General features: G+C 36.6%; 1 protein-coding gene across 4 annotated transcripts in view; it reads right to left on the reverse strand.

The window, feature by feature from the left end:
- MED13L (mediator complex subunit 13L) overlaps positions 1-27,242 on the reverse strand; it is a 301,327-nt gene that overhangs the window by 56,933 nt on the left and 217,152 nt on the right. For all 4 annotated transcript variants that reach the window (XM_035017068.1, XM_035017069.1, XM_035017070.1 and 1 more), the window contains 4 exons: positions 8,774-8,919; positions 6,044-6,238; positions 5,464-5,652; positions 1,353-1,518 (listed from right to left, as the gene is read on the reverse strand). In XM_035017068.1, the coding sequence (XP_034872959.1) occupies positions 1,353-1,518; positions 5,464-5,652; positions 6,044-6,238; positions 8,774-8,919 (696 nt within the window). The remainder of the gene's footprint in view (positions 1-1,352; positions 1,519-5,463; positions 5,653-6,043; positions 6,239-8,773; positions 8,920-27,242) is intronic.

Genomic DNA, 27,242 nt, shown 5'->3' on the forward strand with positions numbered 1-27,242 from the left:
CTGCTCTAGAGGGACTTCTGCTCTAGAGGGACTTCTGCTCTAGAGGGACTTCTGCTCTAGAGGGACTTCTGCTCTAGAGGGACTTCTCTGGCTCTCCACCCTCCTTCGCCCTCCTGGCTGTCTCACTGCCCTGTTCTGTGCTGCTGATTCAAGGGGCTGCTAGAGCTGGTGGAGGTGACAGGTTAGTGGTGATAAAAATCAAAGACAGTAAATGAGAGGAAAAGAAAAAGAAAATGTTAACTTGGAAATTATCCAGGCTTGTAGATAGAGGTGAAAACATCTGTACCAATTATTCTAGAGCAAAGGATCATTTTTAAGGTATCTTTTTAATTCTAGAACATGACATATAATCTCCCACTGCAATTATTTTAGATTTTATGTACTGTATCTTCTGCAGGAGCCTACTCTAGAACCAATTCACTGAGAAACAAATATATAGTATGAATTTCCTAAAAGCTAGATCCACATGACAGGTTTTATATCTGCATGTAAAACTCTTAAGTAGTAGTGACTGAAGAAACATTTAACTGATTTGTAAAAGGAGTGGACTTTTTAGCAGTTTTTGGCAAGAGTGTCCAAATTTATTCTGTTCTAGAGAACGAAAACTCCTTTGTTTACTGCCTCACTCCAGAAAGGGGACATCTCAGTTATATCAAGTATGTGAAAATATGCTGAATATGTTTACATAAATCTTGGTAAGTGGAAGAGTATTTATTGACTATTTGTTATCATTCATGTAATTAAAATAATCACCACCAGCAGTCTCTTCTTAGAATCAATTCTTCCTCTTTTCCAAAAATATGTTAAGGAAGGCAGGGAGAAGAGCAATAGGAGAGGTAGGGGAGAACGGAAGCAAAGTCAGGTAGGGGAAGAAAAGAACATGGCTTCCCCAAATCAACCAATAGAAGCACAGCAGGTGGTAAATACCCCTTTGTCATCAGTTCAGTTCAGAACTGTATTGTCATTTAAAAACAGACAGCCAATGTCACAGAAAATGTGACAAAGGTCATCTCCCGTTGTAAAAAGAAAACATTCATAAATTGGTATACAAAGGAAAACCAAACCCACTGACTACTGTACTAAGCTATCTGTGCTAAAAAATGTCAATCTCAAGATGTGCCAATCTTGAGATAATCAGGAACGTCAAAATTTCCTAGATAATCAAGTCAAGTAAACATCTTTAACATCCTTGCGTTGAATTTGGCACTATTATGTTAAAAAAGATGATCTACTAATCCAGTGACCCCTCAGGTTTGGTCACACAATGGTACAATGTGATTGACACTCCTCACATAGTAACCAAAGAGATGGTGTTACTAAACCATGATCCAGACGTAATGCAAAAGTCATACTTGGACTGGGTTCTGTTGAGGATGCATTCCTTCCAGACTCGATGGACCATATGATTGTGGAGTTTTGGAGGAATCTTCCCCGATCTCTTTGGACTGTGCATAGTTATCATCCCCCCATCTTGGGAGCCCAGGTGACTGACCGCACTCTGTGTACCTCCACTCTCCCCTGGAAAAGACAATTTGGGAATGTAAAAATTCTGAAAAGGTCTACCAGTACGCACAGACTGCAAGCTTACTTAACAGAAATGTTTTGAGTTTTGAAACTTATATTCTTCATGTAGCTTTGCCCCTACCCCCTGGCAATAACACTATCTGTAGCTCTGAGCATAATTTGTGTGTACTGGCACTTTGTATGGTTCTTTGTGTTCTCCCTAAAATAGTTCATCACGTCAACACTCACATACTCACACAACCCAAGGGCATACCCATAACAGAGGCATTCGACTCTACAGATATTGGAGATAACTTACTTGTAAAGGCTCATACATCACAGTATTAAAGATGTAAATATGAATAGATTGTTTTAAATTTTTAAATCCACAATGCAATAAATAACTTTCAAGGCAGAACAAAACAGCAGAGGGAGCTTTCTGCTCATTTAGCTTAAAAGCTGTGTAACAGTTGCACATAGCGCCCTGGGTCGGAGACAGAACTTAATGGCACAAAGCTTTTAACAAGGTCAAATTTCAAATTTGTGTGTGGAACTGTTTGTCCTTATGCCTGACACTATTTATGAAATATCTTAGTGCTAAAACACTGAAAGAGGTTATCTCGACATTCTGTATCAGAGGATTATTCACTAGTTTCTAATAACTCCACTTAGCTTTTCCAACTATGGTTGGTATGTACTCCCATTTCTTTCTATTAGGTCCACTATGATTACTGGTAATACTGGTTTTTGGTTATATTATGAGTATTTTACTATTTCTATCTCATACAAGACAAATACTGAAGTCAATTTCCAGTATTAAATTCTGATTCAATTACTTTCATCTATTTGACTTCATAAATACATTGTGGGTTTTATTCTCAATAGAACTATGATACAAAACATCTTGACCAAAATAATCAATTTTAAGCACTCTGGAAATCTCCACCCTCATCGGAAAAACAAACAAACAACCTTATACCACAAATTAATAGTCCTGATACGCTGGAACACAACCACTATATGAGTTGAATGGTTAGGCTTAGCTCTATTTAAAAATAAATAAATAAACAAACAAACAAAACCCAAAAACCAGTATCAAAATGCTTACGTTCTCAGGAACTGAAGATTGCTTGTTCCCTATAAAAGTATTATTATATTACAAATTAGATAAATTAAAGGAGACAAAAATTTGGTCTTTCATTGCTTTCATCTTAAAAGTTCCCTGACTTGGTTTGTGGTACAAAATAATTCATTTCAATTTTACAATGGATTTTCAAATGCTTATTATAAAAGTAGGACAAGTAGTGAAACAAACAGAAGTAGAACATATAGCCCTTTGCTCCCAAACACCTTACAATTTAGCTAAAGAGATCATACGTCCATGATATCATACGGGATTAATTTATGACCAAAAAGTGAGAGGGGTGAGGAAAATAAGGCATGATCTTTTCGGATTAAAGTTGGGTTAATGCTTTTCAGTAGCTTTTAATGATTTAACTAAAATGTGGATGATACCTCATAGGGAATTAGACCAGACCTATACTCTATGCTGTCAAACATATATTGAATACTGTTTCTCAAAATTATCTCCAAAGACCGCAAGCGGAGGCACCTATCCACATAAGGCATGAATGATTTCACCAAAACCAGTTGGCCCTCCTAGGTCCTCTGATAATCTAGGAGATTCTTGGCCATTTTAGGAGAAAAGGGAACCCATTTTGTCCTGTATCTAGGAAAACATAGCAATGCTCAATGTTAGTCAACTGCAGAATGACAAGGCTGACCAGAATTGTCTCTGATAGAACATTAAGAGTCCTAAGCTATAATTCATTGTATCATGATGTGAAAATTAAGACAAATGCATTTTACAACAAAGATTCCAGTTGCTTTTATTTAGTTAGTTTGTTTTAGAGACTGAGGAGGCATCAGGGGATTTATTTACCCAGGGCTTAGCACAATGACATACATAGAGTCAGAGAGGAAGTAATTTGAATACCCAGAGTTAGGAAGTCCACACTGAAAACCACAGTAAACAAAACCTGGTGTTTCTGAACTGTGAAATTTAGAGTTCCTAACTGATCAGATGCCAGGACATCATGCATACAGCAGGCTTTCAATTTTAAGCTGAATACAAATATCCCTAAGTACCAGGCAAAACAAAAACAGATAAACAAAAACTGACGACAACTTATGTAGTGCAGTTATTTAAAATCCAAACTTCAATACGAAATGTCATCAAAATTTGTCAAAATACTGATAATTCTAGTCTCTATATCAATATATCTTCTCGGGGCGCCTGGATGGCTCAGTTGGTTAAGCGACTGCCTTCGGCTCAGGTCATGATCCTGGAGTCCCTGGATCGAGTCCCGCATCGGGCTCCCTGCTCGGCAGGGAGCCTGCTTCTGCCTCTGACCCTCCCCCCTCTCATGTGCTCTCTCTCTCTCTCATTCTCTCTGTCTCAAATAAATAAATAAAATCTTAAAAAAATATATATATATATATATCTTCTCTATGATGATTATTAAAAAGCCTGTAAAATATTTTTTCTTTTTCCTTTTTTTTTTTTGTTTTCTTTTTTAATAAAAATTGAGCAAATCCTTTCACAGGGGATCTTCCAAATTCTCTGCTCCACCATATTAGAGTTGGATGTCCCTTTTTTTTTTTACTGTCTTAGCAACTGCATGGCTCCTAAAGACAGAGGCTGCCGGCTGCCCATTTCTATGCCTTCCACAGCGTATCTGAGTAACTCCTTCTAGGTAACATAATCGTGTTTTAAGTACTGCTTCCAATTGCTTATGCCACCATTTATATACTGCTTTGCTGTCTGTCTACAGAGCGCTGTCAAGTACTTTACCTAGTATGTGTAACAGCTCTGTCAAGTACATAGTATTTAACAGGGAAGGAACGGAGGCTCAGGCCAAGCTTGAGAATTTCATAAGGCCAACTCACCTAGTAAAAGCTAGATAGCCAGATTTTTAAATTAGGTGCACTCAATCACAATGTCTATACTTGCCCCCAATATATTGCTTAACCATGAACATTTATTGAATACCCTCCACATGCCAAGCACCATGCTAGAAACTCTGAAATACTGTCTTATCTAATCTCATGAAAATAGCCACGTAGTGTGTATCATGCTGGATACTCTGTTTTCAGTTCAGCAGCCAAGACCTTATCTACTCTGATGCTTTTGCTAACATGGCCCACATTGAAAAGCCTATATATAATCTCACTTCAGCTCAAGTCTGATGAATATCCTTTCCTTAGTGACTAGATTTCCAATTAAAACAAAGTCAACTACAACAACCAAAAAGTTAATACAGAATATATACTACTCTAAAGATGGCAAAATGTTCCCAATTTAAACACTTTCTGAATTTTTTCATGAAGGAAAATTTTTAAAGTTTCATATATAACTAATACTTATCAGTAATGTAGACAGATTACTGACAGAACAAGGCGTTTTACTGAGAGCTTCTGAATGCTAGAGTACCTTTATAATGTAACGAGAAAAGAATTATCCCAGACTTGTCCCTGGCTGTCAATAGCCAGCTGGGCAAATGCTTCAGCCATTTTCTGATCTAGTGTTCTCCATTTGTTTAAGAAAAAAAAAAAAGAGCAGCCTACACCTTGTCCCCTGATTGTGTATGTCTGTGTGTGTGCATGTGCATACATGTGTGTAAAGGGACAGATGTATGTACAGAACTTAAGGGAAACAACTACACTGCCTAACTGGAATAAACAGATGAACAGGGCACAATTAAAATTCTGAAGCACATCGATTCTGTTTGTTGAAAATTTTCCTCCTCTGCTTTGCAAAATTCCCACGTCACTCTACCTCCACCTCTTGCATAAGGCATTTCTCAATGTGAGTTTACTCATCTGTTCCATGGCAAGGGAGCTACATGGTTTTCTGTGATCTCCTCTACCTGGAGGAGTACATTTCTGGATTGTACTCACCTATGACAGCCTGTTCTGGAGAGGTGGGAGGGGTAAGAGGCATCCCACAGTTACTTGGGTCCTTCCCACTACCGAGGCCCTGCTGCCCCACTGTAATATGGCCTCCAGCACCAGCAACACTCTGAGGAACTGGGATGTCATTCTGAGAGATCAAAACAAATGCCGAAGGATAAACCATCCGAACACCACCTGTAAGGAAAAAGAGCAAGGAGTGAACCAAGCCTGAGAAAAAGGTCACACCAGGCTGCCAACTTTATCATTCTAGTGGTCAGAGTCAAAGCTCAATGACGAAAATGAGGTGCTCGTTAGGTACTGCCAAAAGTGCTGTGCTCCATTCCTTCCTAAGTTAATAGCTGCTTAAACATGTCTCCAACATTATGATAATAGCACTTGGAACACAGGGACCACTGGCGCTTCAGGCAAGGTAACTACTCGGCATATACCACTGTACCAAGAGAATTAAAAAAAAGATGGGAAAATTATGGAGATTATTTTTGATGAATCTCAGTGATTATCTTTTTAAATTAAGAAAGATGAAGAAGATCGAATAAAGTTCTTCAGGCAAAATATTTTCTCTTACCAACAATTACTTCGACTGCCACAGGGAAATCATCATTATATCCCAACTCCTCATCTTCTTTCAATTCTTCTTTCTTTTTCAGCACCATTGGGTAGAAATACTGCCATTCCTCGATCAACTTACGGGTGGCTGGGTCAGACATCTTGTATGCTTGGCCTGTGAGCGTGCCATTTAAGCCATAAGGACTCACCAGTACTAAGGCAGGGAGGAGAAACGTATGTTACAGATCAGAGTAATAACTCCTACTTCAATGTAATGCTACATACATGGTCATTTAGGCTAAAGCCCAGCCTCACTTACTAGATATGGCCCTTTATTTCTTGACTCCTTTTAAAGTCTTATTTTTTAAAGTTCCTCATTTTAGTACCTCTTACCTATACGCCTCTCAACACACGTCAATTTTTTAAGGAAATCAAATGGGGGAGGTAAAAAAAAATTACCAGACAGCTGTAGCAACACACAATATATAAACTATTTACAAAAGCATCTAAACACCTGTTGGATAAGAATTTATACAATGCAAACACTGAATCTTTTATAACAAAAGAAAACCATTTAATACATATACCCCAAAACCTGCCTAGGACTTGAACACTTGAACAGGGCTTCTGAAACTTCCTAAATATCTGCTGTCATTTAAAAAATAACATATAAATAAAACTTGTAATAGCAAAGGTCTTGATGTACCAAGTCTGAAACATGTAATTTCAATTACAACTGTTTTAAAGGTCTGTTAACGAAACAACTCTAAATAAAACTTTATTATACTCCAAGTAAAGGTCTCAAAGTCCCTCTATCTTTCTCTTTCAATGTTTGACCTGATGTTATTTTCACTGAGCTAGCCACAAAAATGTAGTTAACATGATGCTGCATATAACCCAGCCACTTTGTAACCTTGGGGTGAGGTTAACCTTCCAAACAATACTTTTCTGGAAATAAACTTTTTCTTAATCCTAATTTCTAAAAAAATTCAGCATAATAATTAAATGAGATGTTCTTTCTTTGGATGGCTTTATTTTTTTTTAACAGCTGGATGATACATTACATCATTCAAGACAGTGATAGCTGCAGACATCACATATTTCTTGGTACCTTTCTGTTGTTCCTCACTGATCCAAATAGGATAAAAATAGTGATTCCAACCAACATATTTAATCAAGGGCAATTTTTCTGTATTAATACTTCTAGGAAATTCCCACATCAATATGGTTAATTATGTTCACTATAATTATTTATAGGCCAACACCTGCCCTAAGAATGTCCCTCTGCCACACCAATCATAAGAAATAAGCAGGATAACATCCCACAAAAGTCTTCTATGATTCGAGGCATTAGCAACAAACCAGTAAGACCTAAAATAAGTGGTTTATGGAAACCTGATATTGCTAATATTATCTTTCCCAACTTAGGTTAGTTATCTCTCCTCGTGACTAGGAATTCCTTCTGCTCTTATCATAAATAAATGCTTTTATTTTCAGTGATAAAGTCTAGAATGAAGTTAGATGGTCCTCAGAACCTTCACAGTTAACAAAACACAGTATTAAATAATTCTGGTAATCCATAATATGCAAATACTGTACAACTCTTAAGTGTACAGTTTGGGAACTGGGTTTTGAATTTTATAGTTCACACAGCAAATACCAAAAACTACAGAATAATAAAGTACATAGTTTAAAATGTATTACAAAGAGAGGGGGTAAAAAAAAAAAATAGGTAACAATTAGGAGAGAGTTAAATGAGGATTCAATGTCCTTTTCTACCTTAAAAAAAAAAGGCTCAAGTATTTTTTAGGGCAAGGAACAGATGTTTTCATCAAATTAAATCAGAATCATTTGTAGGAAACCAAAAAGCAATCATAAGTAATACGCAGGCTAAACATTCATAACAGGCTATTATGTCAATAAAAATATATTAGTCAAATCTGTTAAAATATCAGTGTTTTTTTAAAATTACATTGTGATGTACTAGGACCACTTCAACCAGGCATCTCTAGTAATAAATTAGATTGAACCATAAGAGATTTTTCCAGATGGTTCAATCTAATATTTTTACATTTAAACATTACAACATTTAAAAAGTTATTCATAGAAACTCTGAATTCCAAAAACAAAACTAAAGATTTAGAATTCATGATTAGAAAAAGGGGACATGGAGTTATTTTGGTAAAATCTAGGTGATTAGCTGAGAATTAATGAAAATATACACATTAAGTTAAATTACAACCAAATACCTACAATGTAGTCTCTAATTAAAAGAAACAATAAAGATATTAACATCACTGAAGAAACTATACAACTCTAGAAGTAGGATTCTGGTTGAAATTTCAAAAACAGTAATTTTCTGTAAGTCATTATGTGCTTGAAACCATGGAACAAACAAAACAATGAAAACCTTTAATTTTTAAGAGATGTCAATTACTCATAGTATTCTATTTTTCAAATACTTACTGATCTTCTTTTGTTCTGAAGGCAATTCTCTACATTTTATTCCTTAGTACAACTTCACCTAAGACCATGTTGTAAATGTGATAAGCTCTAAGCTTTCAGCAAAATACTAGCAAGCTTTCATTATGAAATGGTAGTCTTTCCTTTCTTCTTCAGAAATTGACCATTATGCTCAGCTTTAAAATGTCCATTTAAGATAATATCTCATTCTGCAAACCTTACTGGGCAAGGTGGCTATCCACTTGGCGGGGGAGAGGTAGACGGCAGGACATTGCCATTTACTTACCTTGAAATGGTGCAGGTGAAGACTGAGCCATGTGTATATGCTCTTCATTGATCAAATAAATTGGCTGGTGTTGGGCAATCTCCACACTTGTGCATACATTACTTTCCCCATGAAGAAAGAATGTGAATGCACAGGACAAATGCTCACTAAAAAAGAAACAATGAGAAACTCAACTCTACATTTTGGTAGGAAATGAGTGCTAGGCACAGGAATTATATATGGGATACAGCTTTACTTTATCAATCACCCAGCAAAGCTTGCCTCTGATGATATTAATAGCATAAACTTCCAACTGATTTGATCAAATAATATAACAATAACTTGCTGACAAACTAAATTAAAGATACTAGATAGTTATGCCGCACTGTGAAATTTAGAAAGCTATTGTGCAGATTGCCTCCGGTTTCATTTGCATAAAGTCTCCTATGCTGACTATAAACACTCCTAGGACAAAAAAAGAATCGTAACATTTTTCTACCTTCTCATGCACTAGTATCTGAAATGGCGTTTAATGGATTTTGGGGACAAAGATTAAATAGTTTTGCTTATGTTTGGTATGACATAACAGTAACATCAAATTTATAAGCTTACAACACTAAACATGGTTAAAATTGTTCATCTAAAAATAGCAATTAAGGACACAGTTGTATATAAGTTCCCAATATACAACTGCTAAGGTAATACAAGTCTCTAAATGGGCTGTTAATATTAAATTTTTACAATTTACTTCTGATCACAAAATTTTATTAAAGCATTCCACTTCTCCATTTTCCACACAGTTAACTAAAATTGGTAAAAATGATGTGTCTTGGAGAAAAATAATTTCAAAATTACTACAGAAGCACATTCTTTCAAAGTTGTTAACTTTGGCCCTACGCCAGTGATAATATCTCCATTTCTCAAGACAGCTCATAAAAAATACTTGCCTGATGAACCAAAATCACTGTAGGCCAGGCAACTACCATTTAAAAAAATCATCTCTAAGACATGCTTCTTCTCAAAATTTCTCTAAAATATTATAAATTGCACTTTGAGTACTACTAAAAACATTAAATTTTGCTTAGATATAAAATTATAATGGTTTAAGGAAAAAGTGAACTAAAAATGGTAAAACTTTCACTCTATCACACAGGGAAGCATCTATATTCTTCCTTGACAAATATGTTGAGATAATCTGAGAAAATGGTGTGTTTTACTAGAATATGAGGTTTCAATGATAGAAACACCTATCTTGATACTTAGCACAACAGAGTAAACAAGATAGTAACTAAAATTTTTTAAGAATTTTGAAAAATTTAAACATCCCCTTGACACCATACTTGTAAGTTTTAAGTTCACAGGGTGGAAATGACACCTACAATTTAAATGTATAAGACAGTATCAACTATAAAGATGCATGGTCCTTTATTTATTAGAAACATATCAACCTCAACACACAACATTATGTCTGGCACACAGGGAACCAAAATGTAGATTTACTGATTACATATTGGTTAATTTTCCATCTATGAACTTCAGTGGAGGGTCTGAGCTGACTTGCCCCTATCATGCCTATTGTCCTGTGTAGTCAATAGCATATTTATAAGAAAACTGGTTAGAGTTACAGGTATTGAGTGTAACCCAGAGTATCTATTCCACTGATTCCCAACTGTGCATGAGAAGAAATGCAACCAACATTTACCTATCGATTAGTAAATGCAAGGAAGGTGCAAGGGGCCTAAAGTGATAAATAAAACATCATCCTTGCCCTCAAGGAGCATATGTATAAGCTAACAAAAGACTGATATGAATGCATATCAATAAAATAAAGCCAGACACTAATACAGAAATAGAAATAAAAACAAAATACCATAGGAAGGCTAAGATGTACTGATTTTTTCAAATTGGAAGATCCAAGTGCTTCAGGAAAACAGAAACAAATGAAAATAGGATTTCAGTAGTAGAGAGAAAGGAAAAAGTAAGAGAGAGGGCATGAGGCTAGGGCAGATGTTGTTAAGAACAGCATGTAGTTTGGAAATTCCAAAAGGGGGAAAGATGTGACATGATGGGAAAAGAGTTTCAAAAAGAAGTCAGAGGTCACACCTTGAGACAAGTGCTAAGTTACTTCACCTTTCTGATCATAGTTTCCTCATATGTAAAATCAACTGTGAGCACAAATTGCTGGGCCCTCATACCTTCAGATTCAGGAGGCCCAGCATGGGCCCCAAGAATCTGCATTTGTTACTGCTGCTGTTACTCCCAGCCCAAGGACCATACTTTGGGAACCACTAAACTTGATGGTATTTATATTCCTTTCCAGCTATACAATTCTGTTTTTTTCTAAGATTATGTGACACAGGAGGGCAGGGATGACAATGACTTTAGAAAGTACAATTCCCCTTTGACCTAGCAACACCACTGCTAAGACTTTGTCCCATAGATAAAACTATTATACAGTTACTGACTACAGCATTGTTTGTAATAGTTAAATACCGAAAACAGCAAAAATGTCCATCAGTAAAGAACTGGTTAACTAAACTATGTTTTATGATTCATCCCTATAAAGTAATACTGTGCAACCACTTAAAAGAAAATGATCACACTGACATGCAGAAACCTCCAACATAAAGTCATAAATTTGAGGAAAAAAAACAAGGTACAAAACCAGTGTGAATAATATACTCCCACTTGTATAAAATGGGAAGGGGGAGAAATATATGCACACACAATTTGCTTACACTGGCATAAGATTTCTCTGGAAGGATACACTTTAAAAACCTAATAATCCTATTTGCCTTTGGGGAATGACACGGCATGACTGGGGGAGAAAGAGAATTCACAATTCATATCCTTTTATGCTTTTGAATGTGCGGCCGTATGTCACACAGAGAGTAATGGAGGCAAGATCTGAAAGAAGCCCCTGACTCCAATCCTTGTGCAGTGTGCTTGTTGGCCCAACTACAGGCGTGCACTAGAAGAATCCATGGTGTTTCATCTTGTCATACTTGGCTCTTAGTTGAAGCCTGCTGAGATCATCTTTGATTCTGATTCTGTTATCCAACATACTGGCTATTTGATCAGCAAGCCATCAATATCTTTATCTATGTCATCGCCAAAAATGGTGAAAAAGACTGCACTGAGAATAGAATCCTATGTCATCTTATCAGATAGCTCCCAAATTACAAATTCACTAGGGTGCTGCCACCCATTCACTATTTCCTGTCTACAAAGGAAAATCTGAAAGATTATGTCAAATCCCTTGATAAAATGCAGATACATAACAAGTGTCATATTTCTCTGATCTAGACACCTGCCTAAAAGTAAAATTCAGGTAGTCTGATACAAAACCCTCCTCATTTTACAGATAAGGAAACAGGGCTAAAAAGTCTGGCTTGCCAATGAGGCACAAATGGAATTTGACTTGAAATTTAATGTTCTTTGTTCTAACTAGGTTATCTATAAATGGGGGTATTAACTTATATCCCTACCAACCTTTACATTGGTAAAAGGAATCAGATAATGTGAATGAACACTGAAAACAAGGGACTCTACAAAACAATTACAGATACATTATGTTAGTGTTATTATTAAGAGTTAGGAGATAAAACTTATTACAAGCTCCATACCTGTACTTGCTTCTTCGCACCCATCACCTACTTTTACCTAAACCATTACTCACTCAATTTCATCTTTTTCATACACTCTCATCACGTGTAAACTGAAAAGGGCTGATCAAGCTCAACGCCTTTCTAATTCACGGAGAAGACTGTGCCCAAAGTCACACTAGTTTAGAGCACAGGTGGATGAGTTCATTCCCTACTTCTTAACATGGTGTTCACAGTACATTCATGACACTCTACCTTCAATCAATGCTATACTCACCCCCGCAGAATATATTCACTCATCAGTGTGATCACACACTATGCAACTTACACCCACCCCTGCATCATTTATACTAACCCCCTAATGCTATGGACCACAAGGTACTAACACATGAACACAGAGAACCAGCAACACTGCTAACTTCAGTCAAACTAAACTTGGAGCCTCACCCTGTTCTCTTAGGGCACATCTCTTGACAAGTATTCCACCACCTTCTCAACTCCATTTACTCTCCACTCTTTATTCAGTAAAATCAGGTCTGATTCAGGCAATTCTTTAACCTCTTTTATACCTTAAATACGTCTGCAGTCACACTTCTCTCACCCTCTCCCAGAGTCCTGGAGGACTACATATTTCCTTTTCTAGGTAAAGGTACTCCCATACTCAAATTCTTTCCCATTCACGAACAGTCTATTTCTTCCTCTTTACTTGCTCCAGGTTCCTCAGCCATTAGCGACCTTCTCTTGACCATGTTACTCTTTTAGGGGTACTGCCTTATTTTACCCCGCCTGTTCACTAATATCAAATAATCAACATGTAAGGAAAATCATTAGTGTAATAATAGTATTTATAGTCACACCAATAAATATCTATGAAAAAACAACTTTTGTGCTATAAAAGAAATCACGTACTAGGAAAATAAGGGGGATGCTATTTTAGAAAGAGATGGGTCAGAGAAGAGCTTCTCTTAAGAAAAGGGGGAGCGCTTAAACTGAGGCTTGCTTTTTAAAACAGAGGGCCATGGTAAAGACCATTCCAAGAAGAGACAACTACATGTGCAAATGAACTGAGTTAGAGAGCATTTGGCATTTTAAAAGAAACTTTATAAAGAGGCATTGTGGGAGCGCCTGGGTGGCTCAGTTGTTAAGCGTCTGCCTTCAGCTCAGGTCATGGTCCCAGGGTCCTGGGATCGAGCCCTGCATCGGGCTCCCTGCTGGGCGGGAAGCCTGCTTCTCCCTCTCCCACTCCCCCTGCTTGTGTTCCCTCTCTCGCTCTCTCTCTCTCTGTCAAATAAATAAAATCTTAAAAAAAAAAAATATATATATATATATATAAAGAGGCATTATGGCTGCATCATTGGGAAAATGAAAAAGACTAGTAGAAGATGAATTTGGAAAGATCGGTCTATTTGTTCATTCTCTGCCTATCAAAAAGATACATCAAAGTAGCTGAAACAAGTAAATACACCTATATATGTTTACAAAAGGCATACAAAATAAAACCACCCCAAAAGAATGAAAATGAAAGGGAGAAAATGATATGCCAGGTGAATCCAAATTAAAATAAAGCTAGTAGAGAAATAACAATAAACAAAACAATAAAATATTTTTAAAACTTAGGTTCATCATTATATTATAATAAACAGAGGAATTCAACAAGAAATTTAAACAATCTTGAATGTGTATGTACACAGCCATATGGTATGCCATAGAACTTAAAAATATGAAAAGAAAAAAAAATTGGTAGAACAAGAAGAAACTGACAAATCTGCAATTAATAGATTTCAACATACTCTTCTCAGTATTTAATAAAATAAGCAAATTATTAAGAAAACAAAACTAACAAAAAAACAGCAATAACAAAAATATGTAAAATTGAGTATATATGCTGGCTTTCCAGAAATACAATCTATTCTCTTTCCAAGAACACATGTAAGAAGTACAAAAATGGACTAGGTACTAGTAGGACACAAATAAGTCCTAAATTTCAAAGATCTGATACCACACAGACTATATATATACCTTCTCTAATCACAGTGCAATTTAGTTAGAAATCAACAGTTTAAAAGAAGAAAAAGGTTAAAATAAAATCCCTTTGTCTGGAAACTTAAACATGCTCTCTCTAAATAAATCAGAGGTTACAAAGGAAATCACAATGGAAATCACAAAATATTTAAAACTGAATGACAATGAAAATAATACATGTCAAAATCTGCAAGAAACAGTGCTTACAGAGTAATTTATATCCTCATATGCCTATAAGAAAATCTTAAAATGAGATAAGCATTCAAATCAGGAAGTTGGGGAGCGGGGCGGGGGGGGCAAAAAACTCGATGAAAACAGAAAGATGAAAATAATGACAAAAACACATTAATAAAATAGGGGGAAAAAAGAAGAAGAGCAATAGAAAGGATTAACAAAATCCAAACTTGTTCTCTGAGCAAAGTAAAGTGAGGACAAACCACTGGGGTGACTGATTTGGGGAAAGCAAGTAGGGAACATGCCTGTGCAAGGGGGGAGTGGCACAAATGAACAATTCTGGGAACCCAAAAGAGGAAGTAACCACAGATAAAGTAGGAATGTTTTAATGATGAAAATACTTTTACGTAACTTTAGGCCAATAAATCTCAAACACATGAAATGGATAATTTTCTATGAAAATAGAAGATTTAGAAAATATTTTGAAAAGAATAACTAAGAAATACGCCCACCCAATTCAACATCAGCTTAGAAGGTTTTATAAAACTTTCAAGGAACAATCAGTCTCTCTATTCAAACTGTTTTAACAAATGATAAATAGGAGAAATCCTCCCAAATCTTTCCTTTAGACCTGCACAGCTTTGACAGTAAAACCTGATATAATTAGTTACAAAAAGAGAAAGTCACATCTAACAATTTCACTCACGAACAAAGACACAAAACTACTAAATTAAATAATAATAAATTGAATTAAGAAGTGATCCTGAGATCTACAATACAACCAAGTGGGGTTTATGTTGAAATAAAATAATGGATTAACATCAGCAAGTCTATTAATGTAATACAGTACATTAACAGATGAAGGAGAAAAATCAAAGAATCCATCTCAACACACAGAGAAAAAAAAGCATATATTAAAACTCAAAAAAAATCCAAGAATCATTATTTAAAAAAATAAACTCTTAGCAAACTGGGAGCTGAAAGGAACTATCTAACTTACACAGATAAGGCAATTACCTTGCTTAATGTTAAAACTTTAGAGGGATACTCTATTAAAAACCCAAGACAAGGATATCTCCTCTTAATACACAACACTGTCCTAGATGTCCAAGTCAGCGTAATAAGAGAAAGAGGTAAAAAATCGAAAAGGAAGAGGTAATACTATCTTTATTTGCAGATGACATAATTCTCTCAGATTTTTTCAATGTAAACAGATAGACTAATAGAAGTAACAACAGAGTTCTTAAGGTTGGTAGACACAAAATCAGCAATAGCTGTGTTCCCACATGCCATTTACAAAATATAATGGAAAAAAAAAATACCCCATTAGCAACAGCAATGAAAACCAAAAGGTACTAGGAAAATAAATTAATAAAAAATAGGCTTCTATGGAGAAATTTACAGAACATTCAATTTGAAAAATATAGAAGATATAAACTCTTTTAAAAGACAGATCAAATTCCTAGATATCATTATCAGTATCATAAAGATTACAATTCTCCCCAAGTTGATGTATAAATTCAATGCAATTCCAACCAATATCCCATAAGTTTCGGACAAGGTGATTCTAAAATTTATATAGAAGAATAAAGGGTCAAGAATAGCCAATACAATTTTGAAAACAAACAAAGCAACAGACTTAACTTACCAGTATCAAGATTTATTACTAAACCACAGTAATAACGATAGGGTAGTAATGACTCAAGAACAAAAGACCAATGAAATGGAAGAGGGGACACAGAACCCATCCTCCAATGGCTCCCTGTCTCACAAAGTGTAAAGCCAAGAACGCAATAAATTTCAACACCCAGCCCCAGTTACCTTTCTTACCAAATTGCCTATTGCTCTCTTTCACTCTCTATCTCCATTCCAGCCTTCCTGCTGTTCCTCAAACAAGCCAATCACAATTCCTCCTCTGGACCATTGAACATGACTGCTCCCCTGCCTGGAACTCTCTTCCTCTCTTCCTCCCAGCTATCCATAGGGCTCTCTCCCTCACTTCCTACAAGTTTTGCTTAAATACCATCTCCCAGTGCAAGCTGGTGCAGCCACTCTGGAAAACAGTATGGAGGTTCCTCAAAAAGTTGAAAATAGAGCTACCCTACGGTCCAGCAATCGCACTACTGGGTATTTACCCCAAAGATACAAATGTAGTGATCCGAAGGGACACGTGCACCCCAATGTTTATAGCAGCAATGTCCATAATAGCCAAACTATGGGAAGAGCCAAGATGTCCATCAAAAGATGAATGGATAAAGAAGATGTGGTATATATATACAATGGAATATTATGCAGCCATAAAGAAGTGAAATCTTGCCATTTGCAATGACGTGGATGAAACTAGAGGGTATTATGCTAAGAGAAATAAGTCAATCACAGAAAGACAAGTATCATATGATCTCACTGATATGAGGAATTTGAGAAACAAGACAGAGGATCATAGGGGAAGGGAGGGAAAAATGAAACAAGGCGAAACCAGAGAGGGAGACAAACCGTAAGAGACTCTTAATCTCAGGAAACAAAGTGAGGGTTGCTGGAGTGGAGGGGGGTGGGAGGGATGGGGTGGCTGGGTGATGGGCATTGGGGAGGGTATGTACTAGGGTGAGCACTGTGAATTGTATAAGACTGATGAATCACAGACCTGTACCCCTGAAACAAATAATACATCATATGTTAATAATAAATAAATAAACAAGTACCATCTCCCAGCAAGGCTTATCCTCACCATAGAATTTAAAGGTACAACTCACCATGACTCTCTTCCCCCATTCCCCTACACACTCACCACTTTGTAATATTATCTCTGATACACCGATCACAGTGCTCAGAGGTGCTATGGAGCTAAAAACAGTCTTGTAAACTAACTGTAAGGCTCCCTCTACATTATATTCTCTCTATAGACATCGGGAAGGAAATGAGATATAGGGGCAGACAGCGATGGAAGGAGGAAGGAAGACAGGAAAAAAGTAAAAGAAGAGGGATGGGAAGAAATGGGAAAGAGAGGGAGACAGAAAGGAGAAGGAGAAAAGAAGGGGGGCGAAGGGAAAAGCGGGGGGGGGCAGAGAAGGCCATGGGATAGGAGGAGTTGTTTCTGGAGACTACATGGCAGTGTGTGTGCTTATTATGTAACTTCGTCTTAGAGGTTTGACTGAGTTTGCTTTTTAAAAATCACATTCGAGATTATAACTACACCACTGGAAAATGTTCATATTATAGATTTCATAGCGGTTTGCTCTAGAGCGTTAGCATTTACCACTAGTTTTATTTAAAAAATCAACAGGTGAGAACTTTGAATAAAAATAAAATAAATGCTAATTACTTTATGACTAATAAACTGGGTTTATATTGTATCTGTGCAAATTATTCACAAGAATGTCATTTTAAGTGCCCTAGATAATACTATTGATGAGATAAACCTACACAGCAACTTATTAAACTATTTTCAAAATAAGAAATTCTTACTTCAAATATATAACATGATTTATAGAAGCTAATTCAAGCTTAAAATCCTTTTAAGCTTCCTCTCCCCCTCCTTTCTTCTCTCCCCTTCCCTCTTTGTTCCTCTTTTCTCCCTTTCTCCCTCCCTCCCTTTCTCACTTCCCTCCATCCCTCCCCATGCTTCTAATTTTCTCTCTCTCCCTCTCTTTTCTCCCTCCCTCCCTCTCCATCTCCCCGGAGTGTTCTATTGATTTTCACCTATGCTACAAGTAGATCTCCAAATATTTCACCAGATGTTTTTAACTCTTTATTCTAAGCTTCAAAGACCTATTTTTTTCAGAATTAAACTAAGAGAAAAACCATCAAAATACCTTGTTTTCAAAGTAACCCCTGGGTAAAGGTGGCAATGTCAGTCTGTGAGCAGTCAATGCAACGGACACCGACCTTACCTTGGAGCTTCCCTGGATATCACAGTTTTAGGCAACATAATTATATTTCCCTAAACTAGGAATCATGAGGATATGTTTCATCCATCCCTATATATATATATATCCATATATCCATATATAATCCATGTACATGGAAACTGTTGGAGAAATCTCTTCTACTGCTTAAGTGTTGAATAGCTAAACATAACATACAGAGATTCCCTCCTAACCAACCAGTCTGCTTCAAGACTGGATGCTTCTTACTGCCTATGTTATGCTGCTTCATATGTCGATGTTTTTGTTCATGCTTTTTTTCTTTTATCTAGAATAAACTTCCCCTATTGTTCATCTAACTCCTACTCATCTTTTCCAAAAAATCATCTCTAAATTCCCAGAACAGGCTAAATGCCCCCACATGCCTTTGTGTATATCTCAGTCAAAGCACTTTCATATTCATACCTTTTATATCTAGTCCATTTGACTCAATTTTGTGAGAGCAGAAATCACATTTTATCTATCATTTTGGACCCCAGGACTTAGCATGTAATGTGCTATGGGCAGATGCCACATTAATGCTTCACTGAGTTTGTGATACTTTACTTTCCTCTAAAATTTTCTGGCACTTTACTAGGAGACTCAAGAAATAAGCCTGAAATTCTCAGTCATGAGACAGGGAAGACAGGACTGTGAAGCTGTGATACTCCAGCCTGAAATACATTAGGTGATACCTACCGATAGCCTTGAGAATTTCTGATGATCTTTCTAACCATTCTACAGGGGGTGAAGGGGGGCAGGCTGCTCTGGGCATATCACTAACAGCTGAGGAGTATAATATAGTGTGACCCTCTTTGGAACCCAAGGCAGTTTATATTCTCTGGGCTAGAAAAGAGACTAGACATACAGGTCAATAGCATATTCTCTTCCGTAAATGCCATTGAAGAATTCTGTTCCTTTACTCTATTATCCATCCTAAGTAGTATGGCCAAATCAATCCTCCTAAAACACATTTGTAATAAAAATCAATACTACTCAATCCCGTGTCATAGTCCCCCACTGCCCAGAGGAAAAATCTAAACCCCTCTGGCATCTGTCCAGACTTTCCTTATTCTGTTGCAACCCATTTTTTCTTTTTAAGTAGTATTTAAAACCCTGTTTCTATGTACAGGCTCTCAATGACAGCCAGTTTGGAACGGTTAATGCTTTGTGCATATCCCACATACATTCCTTTAACTCCAAGTAATTTCCCACACCTTCATTCTCCTTAAATCCCATCTTTTAAAGTCCAACATCACTTCTACTTTCTCTATAGAGCTTTCCCATATTAGCTCTTTCTATAGAGACCTCTTTCTTCCCTGCTACCAAGAGTACTTACCTCGTTTGTTACCCATTCTATCAGAAAAACTCATTTAATCAACAAACATTTACTAAGCACATCTATCCATCTTATGTAAGACACTCTGCTAGCTTTAAGGATATGGAAATAAACAAGACCAGAATCAGCTCTTAGGTATATTACAGTTTCCTGAGCAAAGTACCTAAAAACTTTAGAAGGGACAAAACTACTAATATAAAACTATTGTACTGGCCTGCATAGCAAGATCCCAAAGACGTTTAAAGGTATAGCAATATGAAGATGGAGAAGTTCTGGTAGGATACCTCAATCAAAATTATATACTTTAATATTAAATCTTCTTTAAAAAATCTCATCATAGGGCGCCTGGGTGGCTCAGTCGTTAAGCGTCTGCCTTCGGCTCAGGTCATGATCCCAGGGTCCTGGGATCGAGTCCCACATCGGGCTCCCTGCTCCGCGGGGAGCCTGCTTCTCCCTCTCCTGCCCCCCCCTGCTTGTGTTCCTGTTCTCGCTCTCTCTCTCTGTCATATAAATAAATAAAATCTCTAAAAAAAAAAAAAATCTCATCATATAATTATATCTTATATGGCTTTGTACCCTATGCAATCTTTTAAAGATTTTTTATTTACTTATTTGAGAGAGAGAGAGATGGTGAGAGAGAGCACCTGCGGGGAGGAGAGGGAGAAGCAGGCTCCACACTGAGCAGGGAGCCCGATGCAGGGCTTGATCCCAGGACCCTGGGATCATGACCTGAGCCAAAGGCAGACGTTTAACCAACTTAGCCCCCTAGGCACCCATGTACCCTATGCAATCTTAAAGAATTATCAGTTTATAAAAGAATGACATGAAGCTCTGGGAATGAGGGGCGGTCTAGAAAAAAAAACGTATTCCCTACTATTTATAAAATATCATATATTCCATCTTGCTGTTATAATTGGATAAATTCTCTATTCTCAGAGATCCAATACGTAAAACTGAAACTACATTCCAATAAGAAAAGCAACTTGGTTGCATTCTATTTTTCCAACACCATCTCTCACTACATTAGTTTGTATGTCCAAGGCTTCCATCACCTCACTGGTTTCCTTCAGAGGACCTGTCATAATTTGCTGTTATTTATTTTGATGGTCCCCTCCCACTGTAATGAAAGCTCCCTAACCCCTCTGTATTCTAGCCACCTAGCACAGCTCATAACACACAATACTTATAGTCACTGAATGAATACAGTTTTAGTCATAACCAAAGACTAAATTACTTTTCTTCAGAAAGTTCCATCTTGAGAGAACCAGAACAGCTGATACACACAGTGAATATTTTTAAAGTGGGAGGATGTTTAATTATTAATAGAAGGCAATAGTATGTAATTTCCAGTGATGGGGAAAAGGCAACTTTTAAAACTGTTTACGCAGCAAACACAATGGACTGGTGGGGGCTGCACCTGTGTAGTTGGGAAAGGACCTGCATAAATGCAAAAAAAAGGAAGGACTAGTATTCCAGATCATTTTATTCTCTTACAATATTCTAAATCTTAAAAAAAAAAAAAAAAAGATTTTTTTACTTCTTACACTGAATTTTCAGAATGCAAGTATTACATGTGCTTTCAAAATGCATTATGAATATTAATAAACTCCTGTTCTTTTCATGGTGTAAAAGTGTTTTGATAACAGATTCACAATGCAGAACGCATTTAGATAATTTTATCTAAATGCTTTCTGTGTTGTGAACTTATCTTAAAAATTTCCAAGCTGTCATTAACCAAATCTCTTGCCAGAGTAATTTGCCTCACTCTATAGATCCTCATTTGGGAATATTTTGCTAATGTTATTTTATCATTTCCTTTCCTTAAAAATATACTGTTTACTTTGGCAGCTTTCACAAAGACTATGTGGAGATCCTTTGCTCACTAGCATAGTGGCATAGTGACCTTTCTCTTATTGGGCAAGCCTTAACTTTCCTCCTTTTTGAAAGAGGGCAGCATTATAATATTCAAATAACAAGACAATTAAATTATTTCATAACACTCTGAGATGCTTTCACTATTTCATATATCTTCCCTTTAAATTATAAGTTAAACCTGATACAAAGGCAATGAAAATGTCCTGGAAAGTTAATGGCACATAATTTTTTTTTAAATGAGAGCAAGCACTTGCATTATAACTGTCAAATTACCATTACAATTTTATGAAATCACCCTTCTAAGAAAAAGAGTTACCAAGTAAATCATTACAATACAAAATTGCCTCAGTGAACAATTCTCCTTCATTGTATACTAGTAAGTGTATATTTACACACACACACACACACAAAATTAAATTAGCAAGCTCTATGACTTCTCCTTTCTACCCTTCCATCCTCAAAGCTAAGTTGTTCACTGGCAGTAAATTTGGCACTGGTGCAGTGCATTAATTCCTGCGGATCACAAGGGTACCATGCCTGGCACCACTTGTAGTGGTAACAAACCAGCAGCACATCTGACATTAATGCAAAACAGTGCCCAACTGGCCTGAAGGACTTAGTGTTTCTCCCCGGGTGCCTCACTTGCTAGAAGCAAGTGACAGTGCAGAGGCCATAATTCCCTATATATCCTTGATCCAACGGCTAGAAAGCTTGAGGGCTTCCATCCTTATGATACAAACTGTGTAAGATAATTTTCAAGATGCCAAAATAGACATATGAGCTGCTCTAGTCAGTGATATGTGCTTGAAAATCAGAAGCCGACATATACAAAATTTGAGAAGGCTTATGAAAGTCATTTTATTAAAATCTCTCTTGAGGTTACTAAACTAGGCCAGATTATCCAGTTGCAGTCTCTGGACAGCCCTTTGAAAATTCAATGGGAACTTGCCTGGCACAGAATACAGATTAAAGTGACATTTATATTAGATAACTCATAACCACCAAAGTACTTTAATTGCTCACTTTAAGACATGCTTGGTTCCTTTTATCCATTTTTTGGTTGCTTTAAAAGATAGTAACGAAGTTTATCTGGGGGGGGGTAGAGCAATGAGGGGGGTAATGGAGAGCCACCTAAATTTTTCTACCATTTTTTCATTAAATACTGTGAAAGCACTATATATTGCTAAGAACAATAAAGGATCAACTGATACTAACATAGCTAAGGCTTTCTTTTCAAGATTTTATTTTTAAGTAATCTCTACACTCAACATGGGGCTCGAACTCACAACCCTGAGACCAACAGTCACATGTTCTGTCAAACTGAGCCAGCCAGATGCCCTGCTAAAACTTTCTATATCCTTTTGCCTGTCTGCCTGAGGGCATACACTAGCCTTTCTCTATTGCTCCTTATTGCTAAAAGGAAATCCTCCCGAACTACAAAGTACACTTGTAGAGTACACATCTTAAAATCATCAATGTTTACTTATGTTTTACACAAGCACCTAACCACTGTGACAGATTCGGCCACCTGAGGAGGAGCCGAAGCGGAGGTGATGGTGGAGTGACTGCCAGCTTAAATGACATGTAGCTCCAGAGTTCTGACACCTACCTAGATCCCCCACACCCAGCTCGCAGTGGGAACAATGACCTGCCCAAAAAAGTGTAAAGCAGACGGGAATTATAGTATGTTGCCATTCATCAGGTGAGCAACAACAAATAGGGCTTCACCTACATGGTCAAACACGCAACGTCCCCCCCCCCCCCCAAATCTGTTAACAAATACCGGTGCTACGTATGTAGTCTGTTTGCTTTCACAGAGTATTATTTCTCCATACTCCACTAATGTATTTTACTTTCCATCATTCCTGATTATCAACCCTTATTAGTTTTTCTGGTCTCAGTATATTTATTATATGTAAACTACTTTAAATACTTCTAGAACACGATGAGGCAGGAAAAAGAAGGAAGAATTCATACTGAGATTCCCTTTTTCTCTCATACCCCAAGTCTACTTAAGGAACTAACAGTGCTATATTACAGTATGTATTTAATGAGAGCTGATATACAAATTGAACAGTACAACATCATAAAATTACCCTGTGTCCCTACTCACAGTAACAGTCCCAGTTATATTTTTAAAAGACAATGCCTACAATAAACAAAATGGAGGGGGGGAATCTACCTTTTTATATTGTACTATTTCAGATCTAGCAGCCTATATTCAGCACGGTGGGGCTTGGCAAGTTCTTTAAAGGCTTTCCAACATTTGGCATTAGCCTACCAGAGAGCAGGGCCTTTTATATTCAGCACTGTTGCAAAATGTCTCACTCACCAGTACTCAAAGGAGGTCACAGTTTTCCCAGCAAAGGGAAAATAAAATTGGAGCTGACACTTATTTGGTAGAATGCTGTTATCAGTGAGTATTTATCTTCCATACTCTTTTCCCATACCACAGACCTACTCCAGAAAGCTGGGTTTTTCTTTTCTTTAATCAAAACACAGTGCAGCCTTTAATCATCAGCACTGCTTGTGATCCCAACCCCCTTATCCCTAACATAAGAAAAATAAATTTGACAGCTAAAACCAACAGAAAAATAAATGTAAGATGATTCTATACTTTTCTTATAGTCTATTTAAAATCATGAAGTCAAAGACAGCTACGTGTTTTGCAATACGTTAAACAAATTCTGAATAGAATTAACTTTTGATTCTTAACAATTAAAAACAGTTTCTCCTAATGAGGTAAAATTCATGTGAGAGGATATAAAAGAAAGAAGAGATACTGGAACTCACAGAGTTATCAGGGGCTGTAAACCTGAAAGATAGTATTTATTCAATATAAGAATGGCATTAAAGGGCATTAAAGAAATACAAGAAACATCACCTGAAGATGAAACACCTAAAAGTTGGTGCACAGCCCAGAGAGAGCCAATAAACACCCACTCTTCAAACTATTCTAATGATGCATAGTAGTGACGCAAACATTTAATGAAAATCACATACAATCAGCATCTGATCACTGCCAAAAAAATATGACTATTTAAAATTATGAATGTTAACCGTTTTTTTTAAGAGCACCAATTTGCAATGATTTAGAGATAAGAAGACTCTGTCAGAGGATCTCCTTACATTATCAAGAATCAGTAGTAGCTTAGGCAACTTTTACATGCTACCATGTTTTCAGTAAGCCACTATTAATGACCTTTCTCCTAACAACAAGAGACCAAAAAAAAAAAAAAAAAAAAATGGTTGTGGTGCTTTTTTCTTAATTTTCATTTATTTTAGTGATAAAAGCTACACACACACACACACACACACATTCTCTATCACTTTCATTTGAAGTTTAATAAATTTAACAGAATCTAACTAACCCATTCATATTTTCTTTCAAAACTTTTTTTAAGAAGTAAAACTAAGTTTAGTAACAAAAATCACTGAAAATAATGAAGTTATTAAATTCTATTTGAATCAAATTATCATCTGAATAAATACCAGTTTTTTTCTTTAGTAATCACACCTTCAAATCTGATTATTATCACAGTTTGAAGCAATCACACAACCTTTCTTATATTAAATTCAGGGATTTCCACTTAAAATAAGTTTTCCCTCTCATAATGCTAACAAAGGTGTGGAAGAAATATGTTAGTCACTGGTTTTCTCTTAATCAGGCCAGGGTCATTTACTTAAGAACAAGAGACTCCTTCAGATATACCACTTTTTCTCCAAATGACTCTGACCAAATCTTACTTACTAATTTTAAACATGTATCAAGACTGGAAACTACCCAAACTCCCATCAATAGTAGGATGGATAAATAAATCAAGGTATATTTACACAACAGAATCCTATACAGCAATCAGAATCAATGACATACAACTACATACAGCAACCTCAATGACTACACAATGTTGAACAAGAGAAGCCAAGCCAAAGAATACATACTGTATGATTCTATTTACATAAAATATAAAAACAAATTAAACTAAACTAAGCTGTTAGAATAGTGCTTATGCTTGGGACTTGAAAGAAGAATGAGGGAGGTCTTAGAGTGCTGGTAACCTTCTATTTCTCTCTTTTTTTTTTTTAAGATTCTATTTATTTATTTGACAGAGAGAGAAGTGAGAGAAGGAACACAAGCAGGGGGAAGTGCAGAGGGAGAAGCAGGCTTCCCACTGAACAGGGAGACCAATGCGGGGCTTGATCCCAGGACTCTGGGATCATGACCTGAGCCCAAGGCAGACGCTTAATGACTCAGCCACCCAGGAGGTCAAAGGGTAACATTCTATTTCTTGACTGAGTGCACATTACAGAAATGTGCTCAATTTAGAAATACTTACTGAGCTATAAACACTATAACAAATGTACATTTTATACTGTAAATTATACTGCAATAGTTATACATATGCCATCAAAAAAATAAAGCAAAGGGGCTCCTGGGTGGCTCAGTCAGGTGAGAGTCTGCCGTCAGCTCAGGTCATGATTCCAGGACCCTGGGATTGAGTCCCACATTGGGCTCCCTGCTCAGCAGGGAGTCTGCTCCTCCCTCTCCTGTTGTCTCTGCCCCTCCCCTGGCTTGTGTTCTCTCTCACTCACTCTCTCAGTAGATGAAATCTTAAAAAAAAAAAAAGCAAAATGTTAACATTTTGGATTGCACAGAATTTTAGGTTAAATCTGAGCTGCAAAAGCACCAGTATTTATCTTATAATCTGTGATAAACAGAATAATGGTTTCCCAAAGATGCTCCTGTCCTGATCCCCAGAACTGTGAATAGTTTATGCTACATGGCAAGGGAGAATTAAGGTTGCAGATGGATTATTGCTGCTCATCAACTGACCTTAAAACAAAGCGATTATCTTGGATTAGCAAGGGTCCAATATAATTACAAGTCTTTAAATGAGCAAGAGGGAGGCAGAGGTAGTATCAGAGCTATAGGGTATGAGAAAGATTCAAACAGCCACTGTTGTCTTTGAAAACAGAAAAGGGCCACAAACCAAGGGAAGCTGGAAAAGGCAAAGAGAGAGTTTCTCCCCTGAAGTGTCTAGAAAGGAGTGTGAGCCTGCCAACATCATGATTTTAGCCTGGTGAGGCCCATTTCAGATGTTTGATGTCCAGAACTGAAAAGACAATAAATTTGTAAGATAATAAATCACCATCAACTTTATGGTAATTTGTTTTGGCAGCAATAAAAAACTAATACGTTATCCTCTTGCCTTTGTTTTTTAGAATATTACATAATTTACACAAAATAAACATTTTAAGCAATACATATATTTTAAAGAAAACACATAGTAGGAAAACATGTTACAACACTAATGGTAGCCTGTTTATAAGTGCTAATATAAGGTGCCAATCTCCTCCGTATTTTTGGAGGTTATCTTATATCCTCCAATAATCGAAGCATACATTCATTACGTCTTATATCCATTTACTCAATACATATTTTCCATTTCCATCAATAGCAAAGTTAGTTCTCAAGTCTATTCACTCATGAAATCAAGACAATTATTTTAACAAAATCAATTTCTCAATTTTCCTGAAAAAAAAAAGTCTCATGAATTGAGTTTATCCTTTACCTC

Source organism: Mirounga leonina, unplaced genomic scaffold (assembly GCF_011800145.1).
Source record: "Mirounga leonina isolate KUSES-001 unplaced genomic scaffold, KU_Mleo_1.0 Mir_171, whole genome shotgun sequence".
Lineage (NCBI taxonomy): Eukaryota > Metazoa > Chordata > Mammalia > Carnivora > Phocidae > Mirounga > Mirounga leonina.